General features: G+C 37.7%; 1 protein-coding gene across 1 annotated transcript in view; it reads right to left on the minus strand.

Annotated features, from left to right (window-relative positions):
- Window positions 1-27,481, minus strand: part of GLIS3 (GLIS family zinc finger 3) — a 613,599-nt gene that overhangs the window by 102,881 nt on the left and 483,237 nt on the right. Inside the window, exon 7 of the mRNA XM_043978464.1 lies at window positions 17,903-18,044. Within this exon, the coding sequence (XP_043834399.1) occupies window positions 17,903-18,044 (142 nt within the window). The remainder of the gene's footprint in view (window positions 1-17,902; window positions 18,045-27,481) is intronic.

Genomic DNA, 27,481 nt, shown 5'->3' on the forward strand with positions numbered 1-27,481 from the left:
GACACATGCTCATTTTAATGTTGAAGAAAATGAATCCCAGGAAAGCTAAAGCTAAGTATCTTGCCTAAGGTTACACAGAAATGTGAGCTATTAAAAGTGTGTGTGTGTGTGTGTGTGTGTGTGTGTGTGTGTGTGTGTGTGTGATTTAAATGGTACAGGGAATTTCAGGTAAGGAGACCCTCTACCAAAGCAGATCACCATTTACTGTTCAAGTTACAGCATTGAGGGATCAAGTGGCTTGCCCAGGGTCATACAGTCAGGATGTGTCCAAGATTAAACTCAATTCTCTGTCTGATTCCAAAGCCAGTTTGCCATCCCATATACCATAATGACTCTCAAGCTTTTGTAATTGTTTCAATTAGGCATTTACATATATACATATATACACACATACACACATACATACACAGATGGATAGCTAGCTAGTTAGATACAGAACAGAATCAAAATCTCCTAGCTTTTCTACTAATAAGGGGAAAACATACAGGGTTAAAATACTAGGTTGTTTGGTTTTTTTTTTTTTTTTGAGGGGGGGAGGTAGGACTAGTGCATAGCTTCCTACTCACAAATCAGAACACATTTCAGTTCAAAAAGATAACAAGTCATTTTCATGCATAACTGCACTTCCTTAAGGAGTGAAAATGGTTGTTACTAAAATGTCAACACAATTGTCCTCCTTCAAGCTTAGTTTATCTTGAAGTACTTTACATTTTCAGCACTCTTTTTGTTTGTTTCTCTACAAGCAGAAAGATACTGTCTTGGTTAATTTCCTGAATTTAAAAACAACTTCTGTCAAGTTATTCCTAGAAGAATGAAGTATAACGGCTGTGTGATTAAAGTTCTGGTCCTTGAAAGGGGAAAATTGAGGCTGCCCGTGCTCTGTTTCTGTTTTTATTTCCCATTTAAGCAATTCAGCTGCATGTCCTTTTAGATTTTGTAGAGGAAACCTCTCTCCTGACTTCAGAGCACAAAGCAGAGGACATTTATGGGGGAGGAAAATATTTTGTAAGGGTCATTCTGAGGGAGAAATTGGATGGTAGAGCTAATTGATGAGCTAGAGAGGCACTTCAGTGAATACTTACTTCACCATTGTTTCTGGCTACAATGGATTTTCTTACCTAGCTCCTTTTTTCAGAATGCCTTCCTCTCCACTTCTGGAAGCACATCATTACTCATTCCACCTTTATTATGGAAAAGGAGCTTCTAGCTGGCTCCACAGTCATCCTCCTGATCTTTTTCTCTCCTCCTTGGGGCATGAATAATTTTAATATTGCCATTTCCTAAAAATCTATTCTCTCTGCCTGTCTTTTTTTATTCTATTTTGCCAAGGAGCAGTATCATTATCTAGCAGCCCTGATGAGTGGATAATGAAACAATTGCTTTTCAATTGGATTGGGTGGCTGTCAGAGGGAAATGACACCAGCTTATACATCCCTGACATAAGACCCCAAGCTAATTGATGGCAAACAATAGTACCTGTCTTCTGTGAACCATGACAAAGAAAACAAACACGTGTCACCTGATGGATAGCTTTGGCAGGGGATAAACAAATGTGTTAGGGAGACCCATTTATTAGCTGGAGAGAAGATACAAACCTGAAGAACATGCCTATTAGCTTTTAGCTTAAGAGTCCCACTGTTCACTGGGGAACTGAAATAAATAAGGTAAAATGAGGATGTATTGATGTCCTGGAAAGTTACATGAATATTCAGCTTCTCGTACAAATAGCTATTCCCGTGAGAGCTTGAAACTTCTGTGTTAGCTGCCCGATTACATTTCCCCATCATGGATGCAGGTCTATAGCCAAGCAAGAAATTATTAGTGTCTAGAGGAGCCATGCTTAGAGAGGCCTCTCTTCCTTCTTCCTTCTCTTTCATTATTTTACAAAACAGAGTGGGGGGGAGAGCAAGTGGGGGAGAAGAGGCGGGGAAGGAGAGAGATGAGGGGGGGAAGGGAATTTTGTTTTGGATATGCGTCAATTGAATTTCAAAGGTCATGGTGAAACATGCTGAAATGCCAGATATAATTAACAACTGCATTTTGAGGGAGCCATTCAGGATATTTCAAATTCAGAACAAAGGCATTTTGCTTAAAAACATACACACACATTTCACTACAGCTATCATCTTCTTGGCATATTACTGAAGTTTTCTTCTGCCAATCCCTCATGCATCAAGCTGTGCTCTCTCAATAATATGATATACCTAATTCTAACTGATACCACTTCTCCCTCCTCATTCATCCTAACCCTAACCCAAGACATTCACAAAGACTTAGTTGCATAGAAAGATATAAGAATGATTTAAACAGAAGTCTGTCAGGCCTCTGGTGGGAGATTTAGCATTTGCCTGTTGGTTTGCTGGGTTCTTGGCTGCTAGGAAACACAGAGAATGAAGTTCTAAACCTGTAGTCCAGAAACTGAGTTCAAATCCTGTCTCAGACATTTATCAGCTATGTGGACCCTGAGCAAGTCACTTAGCCTCTGTTTGCCTCAGTTTCCTCATATATAAAACAGGAATGATAATAGTACCCATAACCTACCCACCCCATAGATATTGTGAAGTATAATATATGCAAAGCACTTTACAAATGTTAAAATACTATATAGAAATGTTAGCTATTTTAGGAGAAGGGTGAAGGGAGAAGGTGGGGCAGAAGGAATGACCAAAAAAAGCATCATTTATAGTATGTCTCCTCTAGAAAATATGCTTAAATGCCCTTTGAAGCAGCTATATTACTGCTAAGCCTATATACAGAAGGGATAAAAAAAATAGGAAAAGTTTTCATATGTATAAAAATATTTATATCTATATATTTATATTTATAGGGGTGACAAAATGCTATAGAATAAGAGAATGCCAATCAACCAATGAATGGCTGAATAAGGTGTGGTATATGAATGTGATAGAATACCATTGTATTATAAAAAATGTAGAAACAGATGATTTCAAAAAGACATGGAAAGAATTATATGAACTGATGCAGAGTGAAGGAACCAGAAGCAGGAATACAAATTTATATTACAATAGCAATATTATAAAAATGAACAATTTTGAGGATGCCTATATACTGATTAAGCAGTGAGCAGAAGGGGCAGCTAGGTGGCACAGTGGATAAAGCACTGGCCCTGGATTCAGGAGGACCTGGGTTTAAATCCAGCCTCAGATACTTGATGCTTACTAGCTATGTGACCTTGGGCAAGTCACTTAAACCTCATTGCCCCCCCCAAAAAAAAGAATGAGTGAGCAGAAGCAGAATAATTTATGCTATAATTTAATATTATAAAATGAACAATTTCTATAAACTAATAAAGACTGAAATGAGTAGAACCAGAACAATTTATACAATAGCAATAGTATTAAGGCAGACAATTTTGAAAGCTATGAGAATAATGATCAACACAATGACTTTTCATTATTCTATACCACTGAAGATAAAACATAGTGATAAATACCTCCTGATAGAAAGATGACAAATTTAGGGTATAGAAACATATATTTTTTGTATATGTGGGAATTTGTTTTACTTGACAGTACACATTTCTTACTAGGCATTTGCTTTTCTTACCCTTTTTTCCAATGGGGTAGGGGTGGGAGAGAGAAAAAATTGATTTCTGTCAATTTAAAAAAAACACTTTAAAAACAGAGAGCTAGGGAGGAGTTATAGATGCAAACTGTTGCATGAACTTTCAGATGAGATCATTATATTATTAGTTTTGCTTTGTCAAAAGAAACCTCACAGAGGATAGGTAATCTATAAATGTGATGTAAAAAACCTCCCACACATAAAATTTTTTTTAAAAGAAACAAAATATATTTAGGAGCTTGTTATCTTGGGAATTTTCCTAACTTACTGCACAGTGATAGTTTGAATTTGCAAAAACAAAGAATGAAGAAAAATAATATGTTTCTTTATTAGCTATTCTTTATTCCTCTTTCAATCACATCTATTGACTTCAGAAAAATGTTTTTTTTCAGGGGCAGCTAGGTGGTGCAGTGGATAAAGCACCAGCCCTGGATTCAAGAGGACCTGAGTTCAAATCCAGTCTCAGAGACTTAACACTTACTAGCTGTGTGACCCTGGGCAAGTCAATTAACCTTCATTGCTCCGCAAAAAAAAAAAAAAATGTTTTTTCTTCATACTTACTTTCCACTTATTTTTCTGTGTGCACATTGTGTTCTTTCAGCAGAATGGAAGCTCTTTGAAGGCAATTTGTTTCATGCTTGTCTGTGTCCCAGTTGGGAGTAAAGTATCATACTCACAGAAAGCATTTTATAAATGTTTGTTGAATTAAATTGGATTCTAAGGCCCCTTCAGCTTAAAATTTCTGAACCTATGAGCTATAAGATGGTAGACAGGTAATTCCATCCACTATTCCCTCTATATGACTTTATAGAACTACCCCCTGGTTTCCTAATTATCATTCCCACAATGTTGGTATAGTTTGCAATGAAATGTTGCTACCACTTATTCCTATTGGCCAAGTCAAATAATTTGGTTTGGCCCTTCATTGACTCACCCTTTGAAAGCACACCAGAAAACAAAACAACAACAAAAAAATGAAAGCACACCAGGTACTCCTCAAGTCCCATCCCTCTTAAACAGACTGTCTTCTTTGGGAGTTTAGGGTGAACTGGTAATAAGGACTACCTATAATCTGTCCTGGTCCCAAAAATTATTAACATTGAAATTATTATTATCAGTAGTAGTAGTAGTAGTAGTAGTAGTAGTAGTAGTAGTAGTAGTAGTAGTAGTAGTAGTAGTAGTAGTAATATAGTCGCTAGCATTTACATAGTGTTTTCAGGTTAGCAAAACACTTTAAAAGTACTAACTAACTTTATCTTCAGAACAACCTTGTGAATTAGGTGTTATTATTATTCCCATATTACTTATACAGAAACTGAGGAAGACAAGGTTAAGTGACTTGAACAGATGGCAAGCATCAGAGACTATTTGTACTTGTAAGTAGGTCATTTGTCAGATTATCTCCACATGCCATTTATTTATTCAATAAACATTTATTAAGGACCTACTATGTGTATGCACTCTGCTAAGCACTGGGGATACAAAAACAAGTTAAAGATAATCTCTGATTCCCAGGAGCTTATAATTTAATGAGGGATACAATATGCAAATATATGTGTGTGTGAGTGTGTGTGTGTATATATATATATATATATATATATATGTATATATATATATGAAACAAGCTATATTTGAAATAAATAGCAAATAATTACAAGAGGGAAAAGGATGTATTCCTATAGAAGATGGGATTTTAGTTGGGATTTAAAAGAAGCCAGGCAGGTCAGTAGTCAGAGCAGAGGAGGGAGAATGTTCCAGGCATGGGGAACAACCAGAGAGAATGCCTGGAGCTGAGAGATGGAGTGTCTTGTAGAATAGCCAGGAGGCCAGTGTCACTGAATCAAAGAGAACATGTCAAGGAGGAAGGTGTAAGAAGAGGTTACCCACTGTGTATAGACTATATTTAATTTCAACTTTGCCTTTTTCCCAGGACTGTGTATGTGGCTCTAAACAAAGTGTCTAACTATTGACTCAATCAATCAATCAGTTGGGAATATGATGTGACCTTACAAGATTGTTGTAAAGTTCAGTTGAAATAACAAATATTAAGTATTCCATAAACTTTATATAATTATCAGCGCGCGCGCGCACACACACACACACACACACACACACACACACACACACACGCGAGGGCCTTCTATTTGGTCCCCATCTCAAGTTTCTTTCCCACTTCAGTCCATTCTCTGTATCTGCCAAAGTAGTTTTCCTTAACTTCACATCTGACTATGCTGTTCTCACAAGTTCCAATAATTCCCTACCACTTCTAGCTTAAAATATAAACTCCCCTATTTAGTTGTATACTTTGGATCCTAGTCCCAACCTATATTTCCACCCTCATTGTACATTATTCCCCTTCTCACATTCTGTGGTTCAACCAAATTGGCATCTCTCTGTTCCTTGTATGTGAAACTCCATCTCGCTTCACTGTATCTTTGTATTGGCTGTCCCCCATGACTGTAATGCACTTTTGCCTCTCCCCTGTCTCACTGAATGTCCCTTCCACAGGAGTCAGTTGATAAATGATTGCTTGTTTGTTTTTTTGTTTTGTTTTGTGAGGCAATTGGGGTTAAGTGACTTGCCCAGGGTCACACAGCTAGTAAGTGTTAAGTGTCTGAGGCCGGATTTGAACTCAGGTCCTCCGGGCTCCAGGGCCGGTGTTCTAGCCACTGCACCACCTAGCTGCCCTGATAAATGATTGTTAACTGATCAATTGATTGACTGAATTATTTAATCTGCCCTCAGATCTTGGGTTCAAATATTGCCCCAGACACTAGCTTTGGGACCCAGAGAGTCATTGCCTCATCTGTAAAATGAGGATAATAAGGGCATCCACCTAACAGGCTTGATGTGAAATGAAATATGTAGAATGTTATATAAATGCTATATGAAATTATAATATAAAAGCATTAGCAGCTACTACTACTGCTGCTGCTGCTGCTGCTGCTACTACTACTACTACTACCACTACTGCTACTACTACTTTAGATATATAACCTTTCCCAGGGATATTTGCATTTAAGCCTTCTCTCTAAGTACAGAATAAAAAAGGACTTGTGTTAAAAGAATTTTCAGCATCCGCAAAGCAGGTGGCACAGATATTATATAGAATTCTGCCTGCAAAGCACAGTGCCAATAAACAAATAAGATATTCTTTTCCCCTCCATTCCTATGGAAAGGAGGAAGGTGGTATTATCTGAAGAAGAGGCAGGCAGGCATGTTGGAAAGAATACTTGTCTGGGAAGCAGGAGACCTGGGTTCTAGTGCTCATTCAAATACTAATCAACCTCTTTTGTGGCCCTGCACAAGTTTTTCACAGCCTTGGGGCTCAGTTTCATCCTCCATAAAATGAGGAAGATTGAACTCAATCGTTTCTAAGGTCTCCTCTATTTCTAAAATGTAATCTGGGGGCAGCTAGGTGGCACAGTGGATAAAGCACCAGCCCTGGATTCAGGAGTACCTGAGTTCAAAGCTGGCCTCAGACACTTAACACTTACTAGCTGTGTGACCCTGAGCAAGTCACTTAACCCCAATTGCCTCACTAAAAAAAAAAATTAAATTAAAAAAAAATTAAAATGTAATCTCCATGAGGGCAGAGATGATTTTGGTTTTGTATCCCACTTCCCAGTATAGTGCTTTGGAAGGAGTAGGTACTTTTTGAGTAAGTGTTAACATAAGGGTGTATGATCTGAGAAGGAAGCCAGAGGAGGTACTGCCCAAAGCATTAGGTAAGTCAGTCGGTATTGATACTAGTATTTTGAAGAGGACTTCCTCAAATAAATAACTAGCACCTTCTTCATAATATGCTCCTCTCCATTTTTATCATCCCAAATTCAACAAAAGGTATCCCAACTATTAATACAAATTAATTTGTGCCAGATGTGAAATAATAATAATAATAGCAATGATAATTACTGACTCTTTTATAGTACTTTACAATTTACATAAATTTACTTACAACCTTTGGAGGGAAACAATAGAAATATCATTAGCCTTATTTCATAGATGAGGACTCTGTGATGTAAAGTGAATTGTAGAGGGTCAAAAGTTAATAAAGAGGGGCGGCTAGGTGGTGCAGTGGATAAAGCACCAGCCCTGGATTCAGGAGTTCCTGAGTTCAAATCCAGCCTCAGACACTTAACACTTACTAGCTGTGTGACCCTAGGCAAGTCACTTAACCCCATTGCCCCGTAAAAAAAAAAAGTTAATAAAGAAACTTTTCATTCAAAGATAAAGATGAAGATGAAGGAGGAGAAGGAAAAGAAGAAGACAGTGATGGAGGAGGATGAGGAGGAGTAGGAGGAGAGGAAGGAAAAGAAGAAGAATTAGCATTTATACACCCAAGAGGCTCAGTGCAGTTTTAAACTTTGATGGTCAAAGACTGAACTAGGAGTTTGGGGACACTGTAAAATTCTTTCAGATGCACAAAATATTTTTGATACTTGAAATAATCCTGGAGCAGCTAGGTGGCTCAGTGGATAGAGCACCAGCTATAGAGTCAGGAGGACCTGAGTTCAAATCTGGCCTCAGACACTTGACACTTACTAGCTGTGTGACCTTGGGCAAATCACTTAACCCCAACTGCCTTACCAAAAAAAAAAAGATACTGGAGATAATCCTGGGAGGTTGGTGTTATTTCTATCCTATTTTACAGATGAGGAAACTGAGACAGTGAGCAGTTGAGTGACTTTCCCGGGGACCATATAACCAGTCAGTGTCTGGGGCATGAATTGAACTCTTGGCTTCTTGACTTCACATCCAGTTAGCTCTATGCACTATACAATACAATAAATTACTTGCTGGTCTTTAAGGTAAGAAAGAAAGTTATGAAAAATTTGCTTTCCATTTTAAATTTGATAGCATTAGAAAATCTTGTGGTGAAAGAAATGGGACATATCCTATCCCATGCCTCATCAATGCTATAACAATGGACTGTTTTAGGGAACAAAACTCAGAGAAATTGATTTTGTGGTATTGCTTGGCCACAACCCCTCTCAACCCCAATAGAGTGCTGATTCAAGAAATTTGTCATTAAAGGAAGGGAAGACACATTTATATACTGTACTCTACTAAGCACTTAAATACTTGTTCACTAACTTCCTTTTCTTTTTATTGTTGTTTGTCCTTCATTCTCTTTTGCCTGTGTTTGGTTGTTTTTTTTGGGGGGGGGGGCAATGAGGGTTAAGTGACCTGCCCAGGGTCACAAAGCTAGTAAGTGTCAAGTATCTGAGGCCGGATTTGAACTCAGGTCCTCCTGAATCCAGGGCCAGTGCTTTATCCACTGCACCACCTAGCTGCCCTTGTCCTTTATTCTCAAAGAGAACCATGACATTGGGAAGTGATGTCATGACTTGCAGTAAATTGAATTTTTTAAGTGAGGCATTGCTGTGCAAAGTCACCAGGCCCACTCTCGCCTCCAGAGCCATTTGGGTCTAGCGGCAAGATATACATTAGGACTACTGGTGACGGCCCCGGTGTTTTGAGGCAATTGGGGTTAAGTGACTTGCCCAGGGTCACATAGCTAGTAAGTATTAAATGTCTGAGGTCACATTTGAACTCAAGTCCTCCAGAATCCAGGGCCAGTGGCCTATTCACTGAACCACCTAACTGCTCCTTTTTTCTTTTTATAACTACAGGTCAAAAGCAAAACTACCTGGTTTGGTTAGAGACATACCCTGGATTAGGGCTTGAAGATTTAAGTTTGGGTACTGACTAAACATATGACCGAGGAAATGTTTCAGTTTCCTCATATGTATTATGACAAGACCAGACTCAATCGCTAAGTTCCTTTCCACCTTAGGGCCCTTCCAAATCAAAACGTCTTTGATTTTCCATCCTGGTTCTTAAGGGAGGGTCCATAGGCAGTTCCAACCCCATCTCACTGGCAGGGTAACTGACCTAGAAGTTAGTAATGAAAGGCAACGTGATGATATGATGGAAAGGATGCTGGGGTCAAGAGAACAGAGCTGAAATCCCACTTCCAGCCTTTAATAACTTTGGGTTACTATGTTCCTTGGTTGCAGCACCTATAAATGGAGATAATAACATTTCTATCCCATCCACACTGGGGTGTTGGGAGGACAGTTCTTGGTCACTGTAAAGCACTAAGAAAAATAGGAGTTATATTTCTAGGCCAGAAGGGGCCCTGCCTCACACTGTCCCACCACTTCTGATCCCATCATCATCAGTGGGGTCCTATTGCCTCTAGGATAAGATACAGATTCCCCAGTCTGAGATTTAAGATCCTCCACAGTCTTACCTGCATCCTCCCCAGTCTGATCTGTCTTTCCAGACATTTCATCTTATTCACCATCCCATGCTTAAAGTAGTTCTTGAACTCAATGTTCTCCATCTTCTATCTCCCCTCTTTGTGCTGTCTGCCACTCCTAGAATACATTCCTGTCCTTCACCTCTCAGAAGCTATAGCTCCCTTCAAGGTGGAAGTGCCACCTTTTTCAGGAAGCCTTTCCTGATCTTTCCAGTTTGTTAGTGCATCTACCCACCTATCTATTGACTGGTTGTGTTTTCTTTCTTTCTTTCTTTTTTGACAGGGCAATGAGGCTTAAGTGACTTGCCCAGGGTCACACAACTACTAAGTGTCAAGTTTCTGAGGCCGAATTTGAACTCAGGTCCTCCTGAATCCAGGGCCAATGATTTATCCACTGTGCCACCTAGCTGCCCTTCTCGTTGTGTTTTCTTATCTGGCACTGAGGTGATGCAATAGATGGAGCACAGTCCTTAGAATCAGGAAGAACTGAATTAAAATGTGCTTCATATACTTTAATAACTATGTGACCTTGGGAATTTCATATTAACTTCTCTTGGCCTCAGTTTCTTCATCTGAAAAATTGGGATAATAATAGTACCTACCTCACAGAATTGTGGTGAAATTTGAAAAAACAACAATAGATGTAATGAGTTTCACAAACCTTGGAGTGCTTATAGATGCTATTGTTATTTTTTAAATTATGACTAATACCTTACTAAAGTCATTGAAGGCAAGGATTTGTTGTTTTTTGTTTTTGTAATCCTAAGACCTAGTACAGTACTCTGTCTGCAATAGGTGCTTAATAAATATTTGTCAAATAGAACTGAATTCAACACCCCACCTGAATTTACCTCCTCTCCTTTAGGTCGGCCAGCACACTCCCTCATCCTAGCTATGCCTCTTCCAAATGAATAAAAGTGAAACAATTTAAAGCTCTGCTTTCCAAGGCAATAATAACCCAGTCTCACCATCCGATGTCTCCAGGCTTCTTTGCCATTGTTTTTGCTCGCCACAGAAATAATTTTACAGCAAAAAACCATACATATTGTAAAACTGTATAATTGAGTTTAATCTTGTGTGAAAAACTAACAGGACTAGAAGAGAGTTAGTGAATGCAGAAAACTGAAACAAGAAATTACACTGTTCTTTCTAGCACATTACATTTAGCAGCATACAAAGACATTCCCTGTGATGGCAGAGAAACGGAGCCTTGATGTTCCTCACTCTAGTGAGTATAAAACCTCAGCCTTAATCAAAATTTGTACAACACCCAGTAGAATGTTGGTGTCAGGGGATAGCTAGATAATACAGTACTTCTGGTTTTATTGTTACGGGACAAAAGGGATATTAAAAGTAAACCCCCATTGTAACAAAACTCCCCAAGACATTCAAATAGTTTTGTTGTCATGGAATTTGTTGTAAAGAAAATTGTATATATGCCTTCAGGAGTAATAATAATAGCTTGCATTTTTATCAGTACCTACTATGAGTCAGGCACTGAAAAAGTACTTTGCAAATATGATTTCACTGGATCCTCACAACATCCTTGTGGGTTATTATTCACATTTCACAGTTGAGGACACTGAGATGAACAGAGATTAAGTGGCATGCCCAGGATCACATACAAGGAAGTGTCTAAGTCTGGATTTGAAGTCAGGTCTTTCTGACTTCCAGCTCAGCACTCTATCCACTAACTGCATCATCTCACTGCCTGAATGAAAGCATGTCTTCAGGGAAATGCACTGTACAAAGTAGTGAAGGGTGGGGAAGAAGAATGTAAAGAAACAGAAGAGGGAGCAGCTAGCTAGGTGGCACAGTGGATAAAGCACTGGCCCTGGATTCAGAAGGACCTGGGCAAGTCACTTAACCCTCATTGCCCTGAAAAGAAAGAAGGAAGGAAGGAAAGAAACAGAAGAAATGTCAAGAAAGAAAGAAAGAAAGAAAGAAAGAAAGAAAGAAAGAAAGAAAGAAAGAAAGAAAGAAAGAAAGAAAGAAAGAAAGAAAGGAAGGAAGGAAGGAAGGAAGGAAGGAAGGAAGGAAGGAAGGAAGGAAGGAAGGAAGGAAGGAAGGAAGGAAGGAAGGAAGGAAGGAAGGAAGGAAGGAAGGAAGGAAGGAAGGAAGGAAGGAATAGATAGGTTCCTGAAGAATTATATGTAAATGAAATATTTGCAAATAAAACTATATTGTATTATTTCCAATAAAGCATTAGTGATATGATTATATATGTATGTATATATAGATATAGATTATATATATGTGTGTATGTGTGTGTCTATAATTTTATCTGTAAGCTATTATAAAAGAGTAACAATTAAGAATGCAGAACCTTTTAAAAATCACATATTCCATATAAAATAGCTTTCAAGGAAAGCATTAAAGGCAGCCTGGAATAATGAATAAAGAGGCAGACTTGGAGTCAGGAAGACCTATGTTCCAATCCTGCTTCTGAGATTTAAGATCCTCCACAGTCTTACCTGCGTCCTCCCCAGTCTGATCTGTCTTTCCAGACATTTCATCTTATTCACCATCCCATGCTTAAAGTAGTTCCTGAACTCAATGTTCTCCATCTTCTATCTCCCCTCTTTGTGCTGTCTGCCACTCCTAGAGGTTTTCAAGCTATGTGACCCTGGCCAGTCAATGCCTCTGAGCCTGTTTTATTTTTCTCACTGTAAAACAGGCATAAAAAATCTGCCTTACAAAAATCCAATCAAATATTGTGTGTAAAGTGCTACATAAATGTGATTTATTATCATAGTAGGCAGAATACTGGCTTTAGAGTCAAGAAGATGTATTTTTACATCACACCTCTAACCTGCAATAGTTTTATGATGTTGGGCAAGTCATTTCCTGTTTCAGTAGACTCCCTAGGACTTATCTAGTCCTAGATGCAGGTAAAATCTAAGTCTTTAAATGGAGGTATAATCTGCATCAATGGAGTAGTCTCCATGCTTGGAATATCCCACACTGACCACAATCACAGTTATTTGTAACATTAAATACATAAAATATTGGATCAATGATTTGCTACTTTTGAATATATGTATGTTATGATTTCCAGTAACATAAATGAAAGTAGGAATCTCACCTCATTAGATGAGTGATCAGTGCTTTTCAGGTGTGCATTCTGACATAGGTGTTTAAAGATAATCTTTTCATTGTACATTTCTGTATGATAACTGGCCATACCACTAATGCCTCTTCAAAATCCAAGCCCAAGTTCACAATAGAGATTGTTACCAGATTTGCAAACACACTTCAAAAGGTGACAAAACTGCTTTGTAAGCAGTAGAGGGGAGCACAGGTGGATATCTTGTTTCTCTGATCTTCTGGAAGCTTTCCCATCAGGATTTCAGTTGTTCATTTCATACATCTTCAGTGGGACTTCAACACTCAACCCCATTAGCTTTTATAGCCTCTTCATAGCTCAAGTCATAGAAGGAGTGAAATGTAGTGTTTTTCCTCCCTTAAACTCAAGTCTGACCATGTCTCTTTCCTACTCAATAAGATCCATGGATTTCTCATTGCCTCTAGAATAAAAAAAATTCCTGTCTGGCTTTTAAAGTCCTTCATCAACTTGCTGTCAACTCACCTTTCCTTCCTCCTTCTGCATCATTCTCCTTCCACTATTCTCCAGCTCAGTTAAAGTGGCTTTCTTGCCATTTCCCTCCTCACTTCCTCCTCACAGAATCTCTTACTTCTTTCAACACATGACTCAAACACTGTTTTCTACATAAAGCCTGTCCTGATCCCAGCTTTAAAAGCTTAAAACTTCATTAAGGGCAGCTAGGTGGTGCAGTGGATAAAGCACTGGCCCTGGATTCAGGAGGACCTGAGTTCAAATCTGGCCTCAGAGACTTGACAGATACAGATACTAGCTGCGTGACCCTAGGCAAGTCACTTAACCCCAATTGCCTACCAAAAAACCCACTTCATTAAGACTTTTGAGAAACATCCATAGAGTCATAGGATCTAACACAAGATCTGGAAGAAGACCTCCGAGGTCCCAGAGTCCACTCTCTTCATTTTATAGATAAGGAAACTGAAGCCTAGGGAAGTGAAATGACTTGCCCAAGGTTACATCAGTAGTTAACATCAAATGAGGGATTTAAATTAGTTCCACTGTTTCCAAATTTATCATTCTTTCTACTGTACCTTATTGTCTCTCCCAATAGAATGTAAAGTCCTTGAGAGCAGAGACTGCTTCATTTTGTCTTTGCATTCCTGATTCCAAGAAGAAAGTCTGACAAAGGTGCCCCCCCCATCTACTATACCATAAAGGACTGGTCATGGTATGAGAATTTCTGGTTTCAGGTTCTTAACTATGATGCTAACTGGCTGTGTAACCTTGAGCAACTCACTTACTTTTCCTTATACTCAGCTTCTTCATCTATAAAATAGGAATAATATTATTGTCTTACCTACCTCTCACAGACTTGTAAGAAATCTACTATGTAAATGTCAAAGCATTATATAACAGTGAATTTATTATTTGCAAGGCTTACTCTTCTTTGTTCAATTTGTAGCATAGTTTATCACCTAGAAAGCATTCACCGTGAACATTCCCTGACCTATATCCTTAATGGATGCATTAAGAAGAAAGTGAGTTCCATGACTGAGCAACTGCCTCAGGTAACCATGATATTCGAGACTTACCATGCCTCCTTTAACTAAAGGTTTCATTGTTATTCAGTTGTTTTCAGTCATGTCCAACTCTGTTACCCCATTTGGGTTTTCATGGCAAAGATACTAGTATAGTTTGCTATTTCTATCACCAGCACATTTTACAGGTGAAGAACTGAGGTGAACTGAGGTTAAGTGATTTGTCCAGGGTCACACAGCTAGTAAATGTCAGAGGCTGGATTTGAACTCAGTGAGATGAGTCTTCCTGACTCCAGTCAGCCATTCTATCCATTGTACCACCTATGTGCCAACTGCAGGTTTATCTCTCCCATTAATTTTTACCAATTGGCCTATGACATTACTGGGAAAATAGGTAATGTCTTACAGTTAATGACCCAAAATTGTAGATCAGCAGCTCTAATAACAGTGAACGACCCATTCCTGAGGAAGGATTCTTGCCAATCCATCCTTTCTGCTTGATTGCCAAAATGCTAGTAGATTCCACTATGAAGCAGCCTTTCACAGAGCTGGGATTTTCAGAATGATTTCGGGGAAAAGCTTCCATTTAAAATAATTTTTAATAGTGCCTCCAAGAAGGCACACTAAGCAATATTTGAATGCAGTGAACCCTGGTGCAGTCACGTTTCCTGCAGAAATAAATGCCTTGTGGGACACAACTTTTCAATGATGACCCATTTCATTTCATCAACTGGTGAAATTTGGTGATGTTTGTATCCATCTTCTTCAACTGTTGTTTTCAGCACTTCAGGAAACTTACAAAATGTATCTGAATCGGAATGGCAATCTTTCCAGTTGTCTTAACGTTATGCAAACTAGGGATCCCTTAAAATTTTGCAAACCACTCATTACTGGCACTAAAACTTTCCATTTTGGAGTTTTAGCTATGTCTTGTAAAAGACCTTCTGCTACTTTTAAAAGTTTCCGTTTTAGGGATTTCATCTTCTTCACACTTGAAATTCCCAAATGTTTTGCCCTCTCCTGAATAACATTGGTGCTTAATGTCCTATTACAGAGGTTCTGGTCTTGTACCTTCAGGGGTATGAGTCGAGTCCATCACCAGACCTTTATGTCAAGATAAACTTATGGAGAAAACTGCTTGGGAGGTTAAATTTTTCCTAAGCCTTTTTCATATCTTTATGTCATTGGGTCTGTAAAGGGACCAATTTTAATTCTTTCAAGTTACTTAAATTGTTCACTTCTCTCCATTCACCTTCCTCTTTTCTCTTTATACATGGAAGGTAATTATTTATAGCATATTATTATTATTATTATTACACTAGTATTGCTCTTACTTTCTGACCTCTGAGGAGAAAGAGAACTATATTTAGAATCAAAAGTCTCATATTCAAATTTTGACTCTGTGACCCCAGGCAAATCATCGAACCTTTCTGGGTCAGTTTCTTCCTTTATAAAATCAGAGGATTGGAAGAGACATTTTTTTTATTCCCTCCAGGTCTAAATTCATGATCACTTTCCTTTTCTTCCCCTGGTATGTCCTTGATGTTTTAGTAAGTTTCTAGTAAGTGATGTTTCCTGAAAATAGCTATGAAACACCACCTAAATAAAGCCAGAAAGATTAATGACTAAACACAGCGCTAAGCCTAGTCCATTACAAAGAACTTAATACATTTTTTGAAAATGAATAAAAGTAAGAAAACAAATGTGTGCATGTCAAATGCACATTAAATGAGAGAAATCTGCCTATTAACCTAGAGAGAATCCATCTACATTCTTTCATTGTTGATGTCATGCTTAAGATTGTATGATATACATATACATGTATGTGTTTATAGGTGGGTATGTGTTGTTAGATATTGGAATGCGCTTTTATGTGTAGCTCTACTTCATAATATTTGGTAATCATGGCCTGTGTTTACCTCACAGGAATTACAGGATCCTTAAACTGAAAAGAATCTTATAGAGTATAGAGTCCAAACATCTTATTTTGTTATTTCATTAGAAGTGATTGGCCTAAGATCAAAAAAGGTGGCTCCACATCCAGTACTCTGTCCAAAAAGTATTGCTTCTACTAGACTATAAGCTCCCTGAGAACAGAGACTGTATTGTTTCCAAATTCTAAAAATCTCTGAAGATTCTACCACAGTGCTATGACCATAATTGAAAATCTTTAAATGAGGGAAGATAGCCACCCATGGACCAAGTGTTCTGCTTGGAATCTGGAAAATCTGGGTTAAAATCTGAGGTGATTCTGACATTTATTAGCTGCATGACCATAGGGAAGTCACTTATCTTTCAATAAATCAATCAACATACATTTTATCAAGTGTTCCTGTGTGGCAGGCACTGTGTTCAATCTTATCAAATATTTTTATAGAAGTTATTCTTATTTCAGTATAGGTTGAACTAGAGGCAGCTAAATGACACAATTAATAAAGCATTAGACCTAGAGTCAGGAAGACCTGATTTCAAATCCAAGTCAGACGCTTACTAGCTGGATGCCCCTGAGTATGTCATTTAGCTGCTGCCTGCCTCAGTTTCCTCATCTATAAAGTAGGGATAGTAATACTCAGAGTACCCAGCTCATAAAAAGGCTATGAAGCTCCAATGAGATAAAGTCCATGAAATGCTTTGCCAACATTAAACACACAATATAATTGACATTTATTATTACTATATATTTCTTGATGATGGAGCCTCACAGAACAACTTGCTTAATGTATTTTTTTGGCATTTGAGTAAACAGATGGAGAACTGTCAAGTTTGAAAACACACCCACGCATGTCTTTCACCTAAGTGATGCCACCAAATCAGTGAGTCTTTAGAATGAAAATAATTTTCCTCCTGGATAGGGGGCCCTTTCTCATTTCTCAATACATACATGAAATATTCAGACACTAAGTCAGCTATTTCTTAAATCCAGCCAGGGGAAAGATGACTTGGAAGCCATAGCATTAAGAATGGTGACAAACAGTAATGAAAAAAGCATCTAGCCTAATTTGCTGATTTGTATTTTCCTAGAGAACACGGCTTAATAGGACTTCCTTTTAAAATGCAAAGACTGTGCTTTATGTTGTTCTATTAGGAAACACACAAGCAGCCTGTGACCCGCTTCAAGGGGAACATCGCTTCTGAGTTCTAAATCAAGTTTAATGAATTTAAGGTGACTGAAAGGGATAGGTGAACAAAACTGTTGGCAGCAGTCCAGTCGTGGTAAGACAAATGCTTTCTTTGACTTTGTCTTTTTACGAGAAAAAAACAGTTTGCTGCCAAAATTATCTCAGAAATCATGAAAAACACATATATGCCCATCTGTAGCTACATGTTAAATGCAAAATACAATTGATTTTAAGGAGGAGAGTTTTCTGGAGTGAGCATTTTTTAAAAAACAACAGAAGATGAAAAATAGATGCTTAGTGTCATTTCGCCTTCATTCCTTATATTTTTTACCTGAATAGATGTCATGGACAGATCCTGGAGATCTTCTGATGGCACCATCTGCAATATCTTGTGGGGAAGTGGTAGGTTGAAGAGGCTGAATGGTGAGGCAATTATTGAAGATATCTTGATCGAGCTCCATGCTTGACCGCAACTAAGAAAAGAGTAAAGGAGGGGAAAAAGAACAATGATGGAAAAGGAATACTTCTTGGGAATATTTTCCTGATATGACAGAATTATCTAAGATACGTGAATAGACCAATTAGCCAAACCAGGGGGTTTGGAACATGGCAAATGGGAGAGAAATCCCAACAATATAGTAGAAAATGAAACTGATTAGATTTTGGTATCTGTGCTTTGAAGAGCCTAGCTTCTTCTAATTCTTTTTCTTGTTTGTAATGTATATTATTCATGGTAGTTGTAATAGCATCGGTAATACATTTAGTTGGATTATCAAATTGGCATATAAGGTGTTATAAAAGTAGTAGAGATAGAGCCATGAAAATTTACTTGTGATAATTTGAATCCTAAGAAAACATCATGTACCAAGGATAAAACACTGACTCTGGAGTCAGAGGACTTAGTTCAAATCCTGCCTCTGATGTTTATTACCTGGGTGACCATGGGCAAATGACTTAATCTCCTTGGTCCTCAGTTTCCTCATCTGTAAAATGAAGGAGTTAGGCTAGATGGCCTCTAAAGTCCCTTCTACTTCTGATCCTATATCCTTCCCATCTTAAGAGAGCCAATGTTTACAGGATCATCAGAACATGTAGGTCCTTCCACTGTAAATACTGATCTCACTATACTTTAGGGGATTGTCTTTGTGAGTAGTTGGCTGCATAGTGATCAAAACAAACAAACAAACTCTTCATCACTCTACTACTACGTGGCTACTGGACCTTTCTTTCTTCTTCTTCTTTTTATTTTGGTGAGGCAATTGGGGTTAAGTGACTTGCCCAGGGTCACACAGTTGTAAGTGTCAAGTGTCTGAGGCCAGATTTGAACTCAGGTCCTCCTGACTTCAGGGACAGTGCTCTATACACTGCGCCACCTAGCTGCCCCTCAGTACTGGACCTTTCTAAACTTTACTGATACTGATACTGATACTGACACTCAAAGCTATTCCATTTTGGGTGGACTTATGGGTGTTCTGTTGGCACAGATTTCAAGAACCCAGGGTCACCTGCAAGCAGGGATGAAGTATCAAAGAAGTACCTTAGTGGTGGAGATCTTGGATTATGTAAGCTTGCAGAAGGGGAGAGGAAAGAAAGCAGATGTTAAGTAAAAGTACTGTGGATTATTTTTGGCTGTTTTGTGTGTTTTTTAATCAGCAGTAAGTTACTGTTTAGAGAGAAGTATTTTTCCAACCTCATAAAGCCTAGTGATTTATAAACATATGTCCTGTGCTCAGCACAGGAAAGCAGAAATGGTACGGCGACCCTGACTGAGGGAGAAGACCATTTAGCACATGTAACATGTGCAAAATATTTTTTTGCAAAATCATTTGCACAGCTTCAGCACACACTAGTCTACATTTGCATTTTTGACCCAAAATCTCCAGAGTGAATGCCTAATGCTCTTGGGGTCTTTGTAAGGTATGTTTGTTATTTGGGTGCTAACCTAAAAACACATGCAGCTTAACTAAAACTGAAAGAAGAGGGAAAAAATCAAGGCTTAGCATGAATTCTGGTAATCACTTCTAATTTATCTGCTATACTTAAAACATGTTCTGGGGTCCATATGTTTTACCCAGAGTAGTCATCAACCCCCTATCTGCTTTCTATTACCTACCCATTCTCAAGGCTTTTTACTGTTATCAGTAGTAATAAAGGCTTTTCATGAAATTAGGCTCACATGTATGGGGCCAAATGCCTACAAGTTTTCCTTTGTATTGGCATCACTATATAGTTAAGTTTTCATAAAATGATTTCTATTAACTGCAAAGGGAGAGTTAGATTGCTTTCCTGTAGGATTTAGGATTTAAGTAGACAGCTGCTAGAGCAGAACGCCTGTTCAGGGTGGGGACCATGATCAGGGAAGTCATGGAAGATGTCTCCCAAAGGGTCAAAGGTATCATGGGCAATGACATTTTGATACAACAGCCTTTCTAAAACCATGACAACTCTACCAGCATTACTCTTCCTTCTTTCTCTTCCCCATCTGATTCCTCATTTGCTTATCTTAGACCCCATCATCACCTTATTCTCTCCTCTTTTTTGTCCTTGTTTTTTGGGTATTCAATAATTTCATTTGAGTCTGACTATCTATGACCCCATTTGGGGTATTCTTGGCAAAGATATTAGAGTAGTTTGCCATTTCCTTCTCTAGCTCATTGTACAGATGAGAAACTGAGGCAAACAAGGTTATGTGACTCACCCAGGGTCACACAGCTAGTAATTGTCTGAGGCTGGCTTTGAACTCAGGTATTCCTGACTCCAGGCCTGGCACTTTATCCACTATGTCACCTAGCTGCCCATCTTTCTTGTCCAGTTCTTGGTAGTAATAAGTTATGTCATGAATAACATTATGACCTATTTTATATTTTTTATTTAATTTTTTCAATGAACAAAAATCTATTTTCTTTTATTTCCACCTCCTCCTGAGCAATGAGAAAAAAGGAAAAAAAACACATTGTAATATGCATATCAACCAAAAAAATTCCTACATTGGCCACATACAATCTATTTCTTTAAGAGGGCCTGTGGACTAGTACAAAGAACACTGGGTTTTAAGTAAGAGGATCTAGATTAGAATCTAATTCTGGCTGCATACTTACTGCATGAACTTGAACAAATAACTCTGCCTTCTGAATTTCAGTTTCTTTACAAGTAAAGTGAAGACAATTGACTAGAATAGAAAAAATAGTCAACTTGGAGTCAGAGGACCTGAGAAAGAATCTCAATTCCTTTACTTGCTACCTATGTGACCTTGGATAAGTCACTCAACCTCTACAAAATGAGTAAGGTGGTCTAGTTGGCTTCAAAGCTCCTTCTAGCTTTAGCTCTATTATCCCTTCAAGTTCTAAAATGTAAGATCCAATAATTGCACAGTGAATTCGGTCTTTGGAACCTCAGTTTCCCACCATCAAAATCTTGTAAGAGATCTTGTAAGGTCTCTCGAAGTTCTAATATTTTATGTTTCTAGGTATTTTATTACAGGTCATGCTGAAGAATAGCACTGTACAAATGGAACCCTAAAATGCAGGATACATTGTAGAACAGTCAATTTGAGGTAATTTTTAAAAGTGTCTTTCTTCTAAAGAGATCAAATAAATTAATAGATGGTTGAAATCAGAGACTGACCTCCATCTGATTCTGTTCAACTTTAAAATAGGGATTGCTATGTTCTGGAAATGTAGATTATTGGAAACACATTCTACTAGCATCCATCACGAGGTACAAATTCTTAAAAAAATTGGAATCCACGAGGAAGAAAGGGGTTTTCTTTTATGAAAAAGAAAAAGAAAAAAAAGTTTTTGGAGGGTAAGTGAAAAATATTAAATACTTATTTTACCTTGTATTCCTTACAAATCTAGCCATTATGTCAGTTTAAAAACTGAAAATGCACTGTTTGATTTTATTTGCACATTGAAGTAGCATGTTTTTAATGTATTTAAAAATGTGAATGTATGGAAAAAAGAGAAAAACAAGGTAGAAAACTTCTGTTTTCCATTTTTCCCAGAAGACTCCCCTAGAGATGATAAAAAATGTTTTGTGGGTTTTTCAAATTTCCACCCATTCCCTTCACCCTTCTATCCCTTCCATGTATGACTGAGAATTGTAGTGTGTATTCAATTATTTAGATCTAAATATGGAGAGACAAAAGGGATACTCTCATTTTCTTGAAATATAGTAATAATTTCATGTAACTATCTACTCATATATGGATTATGAGCATATTACCTTTGGAGGCAATAAGCCAGTGCTAAGGAATGGACAGGAACCTCAGTAGTAAAACTATCCACTCCTAAGTTAAACTATGACTGCTTTGAATCTAGTTTCAGACTTGTAATGTGATATGAAAATAACATTTTCCAATGTGGCCACGGTAATTCTGAATATAAGCAATAGTAGCTAGAAAAAATAAAGTTTGGGAACTAGCATCTCTTGAAATTTATATACAGGACATGTGTACAATACTTATGCGACTGACATCCAAATTACATGTGATTTTTAGTTTACTGGTAGGATGGTACAATAGTATTACTCATTCCTGTCTTGAAATCAAAGCATTAATTATTATTCTCAGGGCCCCTCCTCATAACATATGTCCATACATTGATGTTAAGTAGTGTGATTATGACCCCTTCCCCCCAATAATGATCATGAAAATGAACATTTTTATCAACTTGTCCCTTTTGATAGAGGTGAGAAATGGAGTGGTTATTTACCAACACCATACATACACACACACACACACCACAGAATAATCAACTGGCTACCTATTTTTGAAAGGGGCCTGCCCTATAGTCTAGCCTCTAGGAAATCCCATTATTCTTGAATTCTTTTAAAAGCCAATTGTGTTTCACTTATATAGATTTCCTAAGTCATTGGTGAATGGGTGAAAGAAGACAAAGGCTCTTCAGTTTGTTTACTTGTTTTTTTCTTCATATGGCTAGGTGACATGCTGGATAGAGCTCTGGGCCTGGAATCAGGCAGACTTTGAGTTCAAATCTGGTCTCAGATACTTACTGTGAGACCTTGAGCAAGTTACTTATCTTTGCCTCAGGTTCCTCAAATGTAAAACAGGGGTAATAAAAGCACCTACCTTGCAAGGTTGTCAGGGAATCAAACAAAATAATATTTCTAAAGTGTTTAGCATGATGCCTGCCACATTGTAGGTACTAAATGCTTTTTCTTCCCTTTTCTCTTCCCTTCATTTCTCTAATCCTTCTTCCAAATGGCATAATAATGATTGTCCTCTCCAAGAAGAATTTTATGTATTTACATGGCACATATATACATTTGTATTTATATGTGTATGTCTTGCTTCTCTAGAACCTAAAATTATTCCCATTCTCTTTAACATCTACCCTCCTTCCTCACCATAGACTCCTTCCCTTTTGACTTGAATTATTCTTCTCTCCATTACAAAGAAAAGAAAACATTCACCATCACCAACCCTCCAAAAAGACCCACCATAACTTTTCTTTGTTTGAACCTACTATTACTCTCTCTGTTAAATGGCAACCATGTGTGGCAGTGGATAGAACATTGTTTCTGGAATTAGAAAGACCTGAGTTCAGATTTGGCTTCAGACACTTCCTAGTTGTATAACTTTGTGCAAGTCACAACTTTTTAAATCTCAGTTTCTTGAACAATATAACAGTACCTACCTCTCAGAGTTATTGTAAGAATTAAAGGAGATGATATTTGTTTATTTATTTATTTTTTGGTGAGGCAGTTGGGGTTAAATGACTTGCCCAGGGTCACACAGCTAGTAAGTGTCAAGTGTCTGAGGTCAGATTTGAACTCAGGTCCTCCTGAATGCAGGGCTGGTGCTTTATCCACTGAGCCACCTAGCTGCCCCTGGAGATGATATTTGTAAAGCGCTTAGCATGGTACTTCACACATAGTAGGTACTACATAAATGATAGCTATGATCATCATTATTACCATCATCATCATCATTTCTTGTCATGCACTTGAACTTTTTCTTCCCCTTTGTTAGCCAACATGTTAAAAGAATGGTCTATACCTACTGTCTCTACCCTTTACCATTCAACCTTTAACCTCCTGAAGACCCCTTAAGCTCTTAAATTCTGCTTTCTTTATTCATCATTATGCTGAAAACACTATCTCAAAATCTGTCAATACTTTTCATTTTTTTTTTGCAAATCTAGTGGCTTTTTTGTACCAAAGTTTAAAATATAGGAATGGTAGACTCTTGGCAAGGGATGAATGGAGTGAACTTAACAAGGGCCAGTAAAAACAGTCATCTGGAGCCGTGCAGATTGATTCAAGAGTGCTGTAAACTGAAAATGGGGGAAGGGAGAAAACTGCTCACATATAATTCTTATTTGGAGCACTACAGAGAGAAGTGGATACTAAATAGAAGTAAGAATAACTGAATCAAGAAGTAGTCTTCAAATTTTCTTGATTGTCATATCCATTAGAAGAAAATATCAGTACATACTCCCCCATATATGTATATTTAATTGTTTATAAATTATATGCCTATAGTATAGTACTTGTAAAACTATTGTACCTGGTAAAACTTATACCAAAAAAGAGGTTAAATAAGAATTAAATAAATATAAAATGATATTAAATTCTAGAGGCAATGGAGAGATTTTGCAATTTATTGCTAGGGAGAGTGACATAGTCACATGTCTGCTTTAAACAAATAATTTTGTTAGCTGTTTGTAGGATTGACAGGAGAGGGGAGAGGTTTGAGGCAAAAAGACAAATTAAATGGCTATTTCAATAGTTCAGGCAAGAGTTGATAACCAACTGGGAGGTAACCATTTTGAGTAGAGAGAAGGGAACAGATGTGAGAGACATGGAGATAAAAACAATAAGATTTAGACACATGAAATGAGGAAGAGTATAAAGCTGAAGATGATACCACAAGGTTATGAACCTGAGTGATCTGAGTGATAATAATGTTCTTCATAACAATAGGGAAGTTTGAAAGAGGTATGGGTTTAAGGAGGGAGATAACGTAATGAGATCTAGGATGCAGAACAGAACTTAGCAATGACTTCTCATTTAGTACAACTTACTGCCCTGCCCAAAATATAAAAAAGGGAGGAGGGTAGCTGGGTTCTTATTCACTAGTCATTGCCCCCAAGTGCAGAACCCATCACTGCCACTTGCTTATCTGAGAGGCAGAGAGTAGGTATGATGGGGGGGGGGGGAGGGTGGTAGAATTTTCCCACTGGCACTTGCACAACTGCTGCTGAGTGTGCTGGGATGGCAATGGGGTTGCTGAACTTCAGCATCAATCCATGGTTAAAAACAGGGAAGGACTGAAACTTACATAACCAAAGGAATATTTGGAGTAGGGAGTTTGAAGGAACAAAGATGACAGTAATTGTAATGTAAACAAGCCTCATGATTGGGTTTTGTGGGTAGAATGGGATTCAACCCATTTTCCCAACCTCCAGCTAGTTGATCAAATACCCCTAGGGGTCATCATGACCCCTACTTTTAAGATCACTAGGAAAAATGACTATATTCATAGAAGATAATATTCAAGAAGAAGGCCAGAAATAAAATCTTTTGCATTAGATATCTATGGATTATAAAAAATAAAGTTAATTGCTGCTCTTGTTGTGGTGGCAAGGAATTGTAAATTGAGGGGCTGCCTATCAATTGGGGAATGGCTGAACAAGTTGTGGTATATGAATGTGATGGAATACTATTGTGCTGTAAGAAATGATGAGCAGTCAGATTTCAGAGAAATCTGGAAGGACTTGCATGAACTGATGAGTGAGATGAGCAGAACTGGTAGAACATTGTACAGAGTATCATCAACATTATGTGTTGATCGACTGTGATAGACTTGATTCTTCTCTGCAATACAATGGTCCAAGATAGTTCCAAAGGACTCGTGATGGAAAATGCTCTCCAAATCCAGAAAAAAAAAGAACTGTGGAATATGAATTCAGATTGAACCATACTATTTTGGGGGGAGGTTGGTGCTGTTGTTTTTCTTTTTTGAGGTTTTTGCTCTTTGCTCTGATTCTTCTTTCACAGCAGGACTAATGCAGAAATATATTTACTGTGACTGTACATACATAACCTGTATCAGATAACTTGCTGTCTTGGGGAGGGAGGAGGGAGGGAAAAATTTTGAAACTGGAAATCTTATGAAAACAAATGTTGGAAACTATCTCTACATGTAACTGGAAAATAATAAAATACTTTTATAATTAAAAAAATAAAGTTTAGTTTTTGATTCTTGTACAATGAGACTAACTTGACCTATTAGGTTTCAGCAAAGCTTTAGGGGTTGGGATTTATGATTGTAATTGGACTATGAAAGGGTATGCTTCACTCAAAAGGAGTGAAGGACTAAAAGGGGGTGAAAGAGTACATATTTTAATAATATATACTTAAGTGAGGAAATCCAGGAAGCTGAGAGTAGACATGGGGGACCATATCTGGATGAGGTATGGAGGTTGAAACAGAAATAACATTGTTAGAAGTTTATTCTTCATATACTTTGTAAAGAGGGAAAAATTAGAAATTTGGGGAACATGATAAACCCAATATGGAAGTAGAATATTGGAGCTCTAGGAGACTTCCAATACATTCAATATGCTAGCATCCTTTAAATAAAACAAAACAAAAATAAGAGCAACCAATGACGTTGTGCTATGTGATTACTAAATCATCATTTCATGTTTTAAAAGGTAGAGGAGGGGCAGCTAGGTGGCACAGTGGATAGAGCACTGGTCCTGGATTCAGGAGGACCTAAGTTTAAATCCAGCCTCAGACACTTGACACTTACTAGCTGTGTCACCCTGGGCAAGTCACTTAACCCTCATTGTCCTCACAAAAAAAAGGTAGAGGAATGATAAGGATAGAATCTGACCCAAAATAGAAAGAATCAATTGCCAAATAATGGGAAACTTAAGAGAAAGTAGATATTTCATTACTGAGTTCTTGGTGAAAGAGAGGAAAGCTAAATAGATTGTTGTGTACCTTAGATTTAGGAGAGCAGATTTTTAAATGTTCAGCAAAATAATAAGTAGGATTACAACAGCCTAATAGTTTCCAAGAGAAGTCAGCATAAGAGTGATGGGAAACTCTTGAAAATGAAATTCTGAGCAAACAGGAAAGAAAAGGAAGGGAGGGAGGGAGAAAGAGGGGGGGGCAGAGAATGAATAAGAAAATGATGGGCAGAAAAGGGCAGAAATGCCTACAGACCTAAGGGGATGGAAGAGGACATCAAGGAACGTGGATTTTAAAGAGCATATCTGTAATATGGAAGCCAATGCAAGTAACTGAGGATCAACACAAAAGACTACTCTTTTATATTAAAATAGTGTTAAGAGACCTAAAGCCCAGAATGAGCTTAGATTTTTCAATAAATGCTAAAAATAACAAAAAGTGTTGTTGTTTCTCAGCTACATTGAGGACAAGAGAAAAGACTAAGAAACATGTTTGGCATGGCCTAGCTGATGAAAACCTAGGGGCTGTCTTCTATACCTGGAACTCTATCCTTTCTCATGTTTTTCTCCTTGCTTCCTTCAAGTATCAGCTAAAGATTCACCTTCTTCAAAAAGTTTTTTTTTCCCAATTCTCTTCAAACATAGTGTCTTCCCTTACAATTACCTCCAATTTATCCTATATATGTCTTGTTTATACATAGCTGTTTGCATATTATCTTCCCCATTAGACCATGAGCAGCTTGAGAGTGTGGAATTTTTTTACCTTTCTTTGTTTCCCTAGAATTAACACAGTACATGGCACATAACTTTTCTTTTGAGGAGGTCAAACTATGCAACTACACAAGCTTTCTGCTTCCCTTCTAATTTTGGCTGCATTGCTTCTGTTTGTGCAAAACCTTTTTAGTGTAATGTAATCAAAATCATCCATTTTGCATTTCATAATATTCTCCATTTCTTGTTTGTCTTAA

Source organism: Dromiciops gliroides, chromosome 1 (assembly GCF_019393635.1).
Source record: "Dromiciops gliroides isolate mDroGli1 chromosome 1, mDroGli1.pri, whole genome shotgun sequence".
Classification (NCBI taxonomy): domain Eukaryota; kingdom Metazoa; phylum Chordata; class Mammalia; order Microbiotheria; family Microbiotheriidae; genus Dromiciops; species Dromiciops gliroides.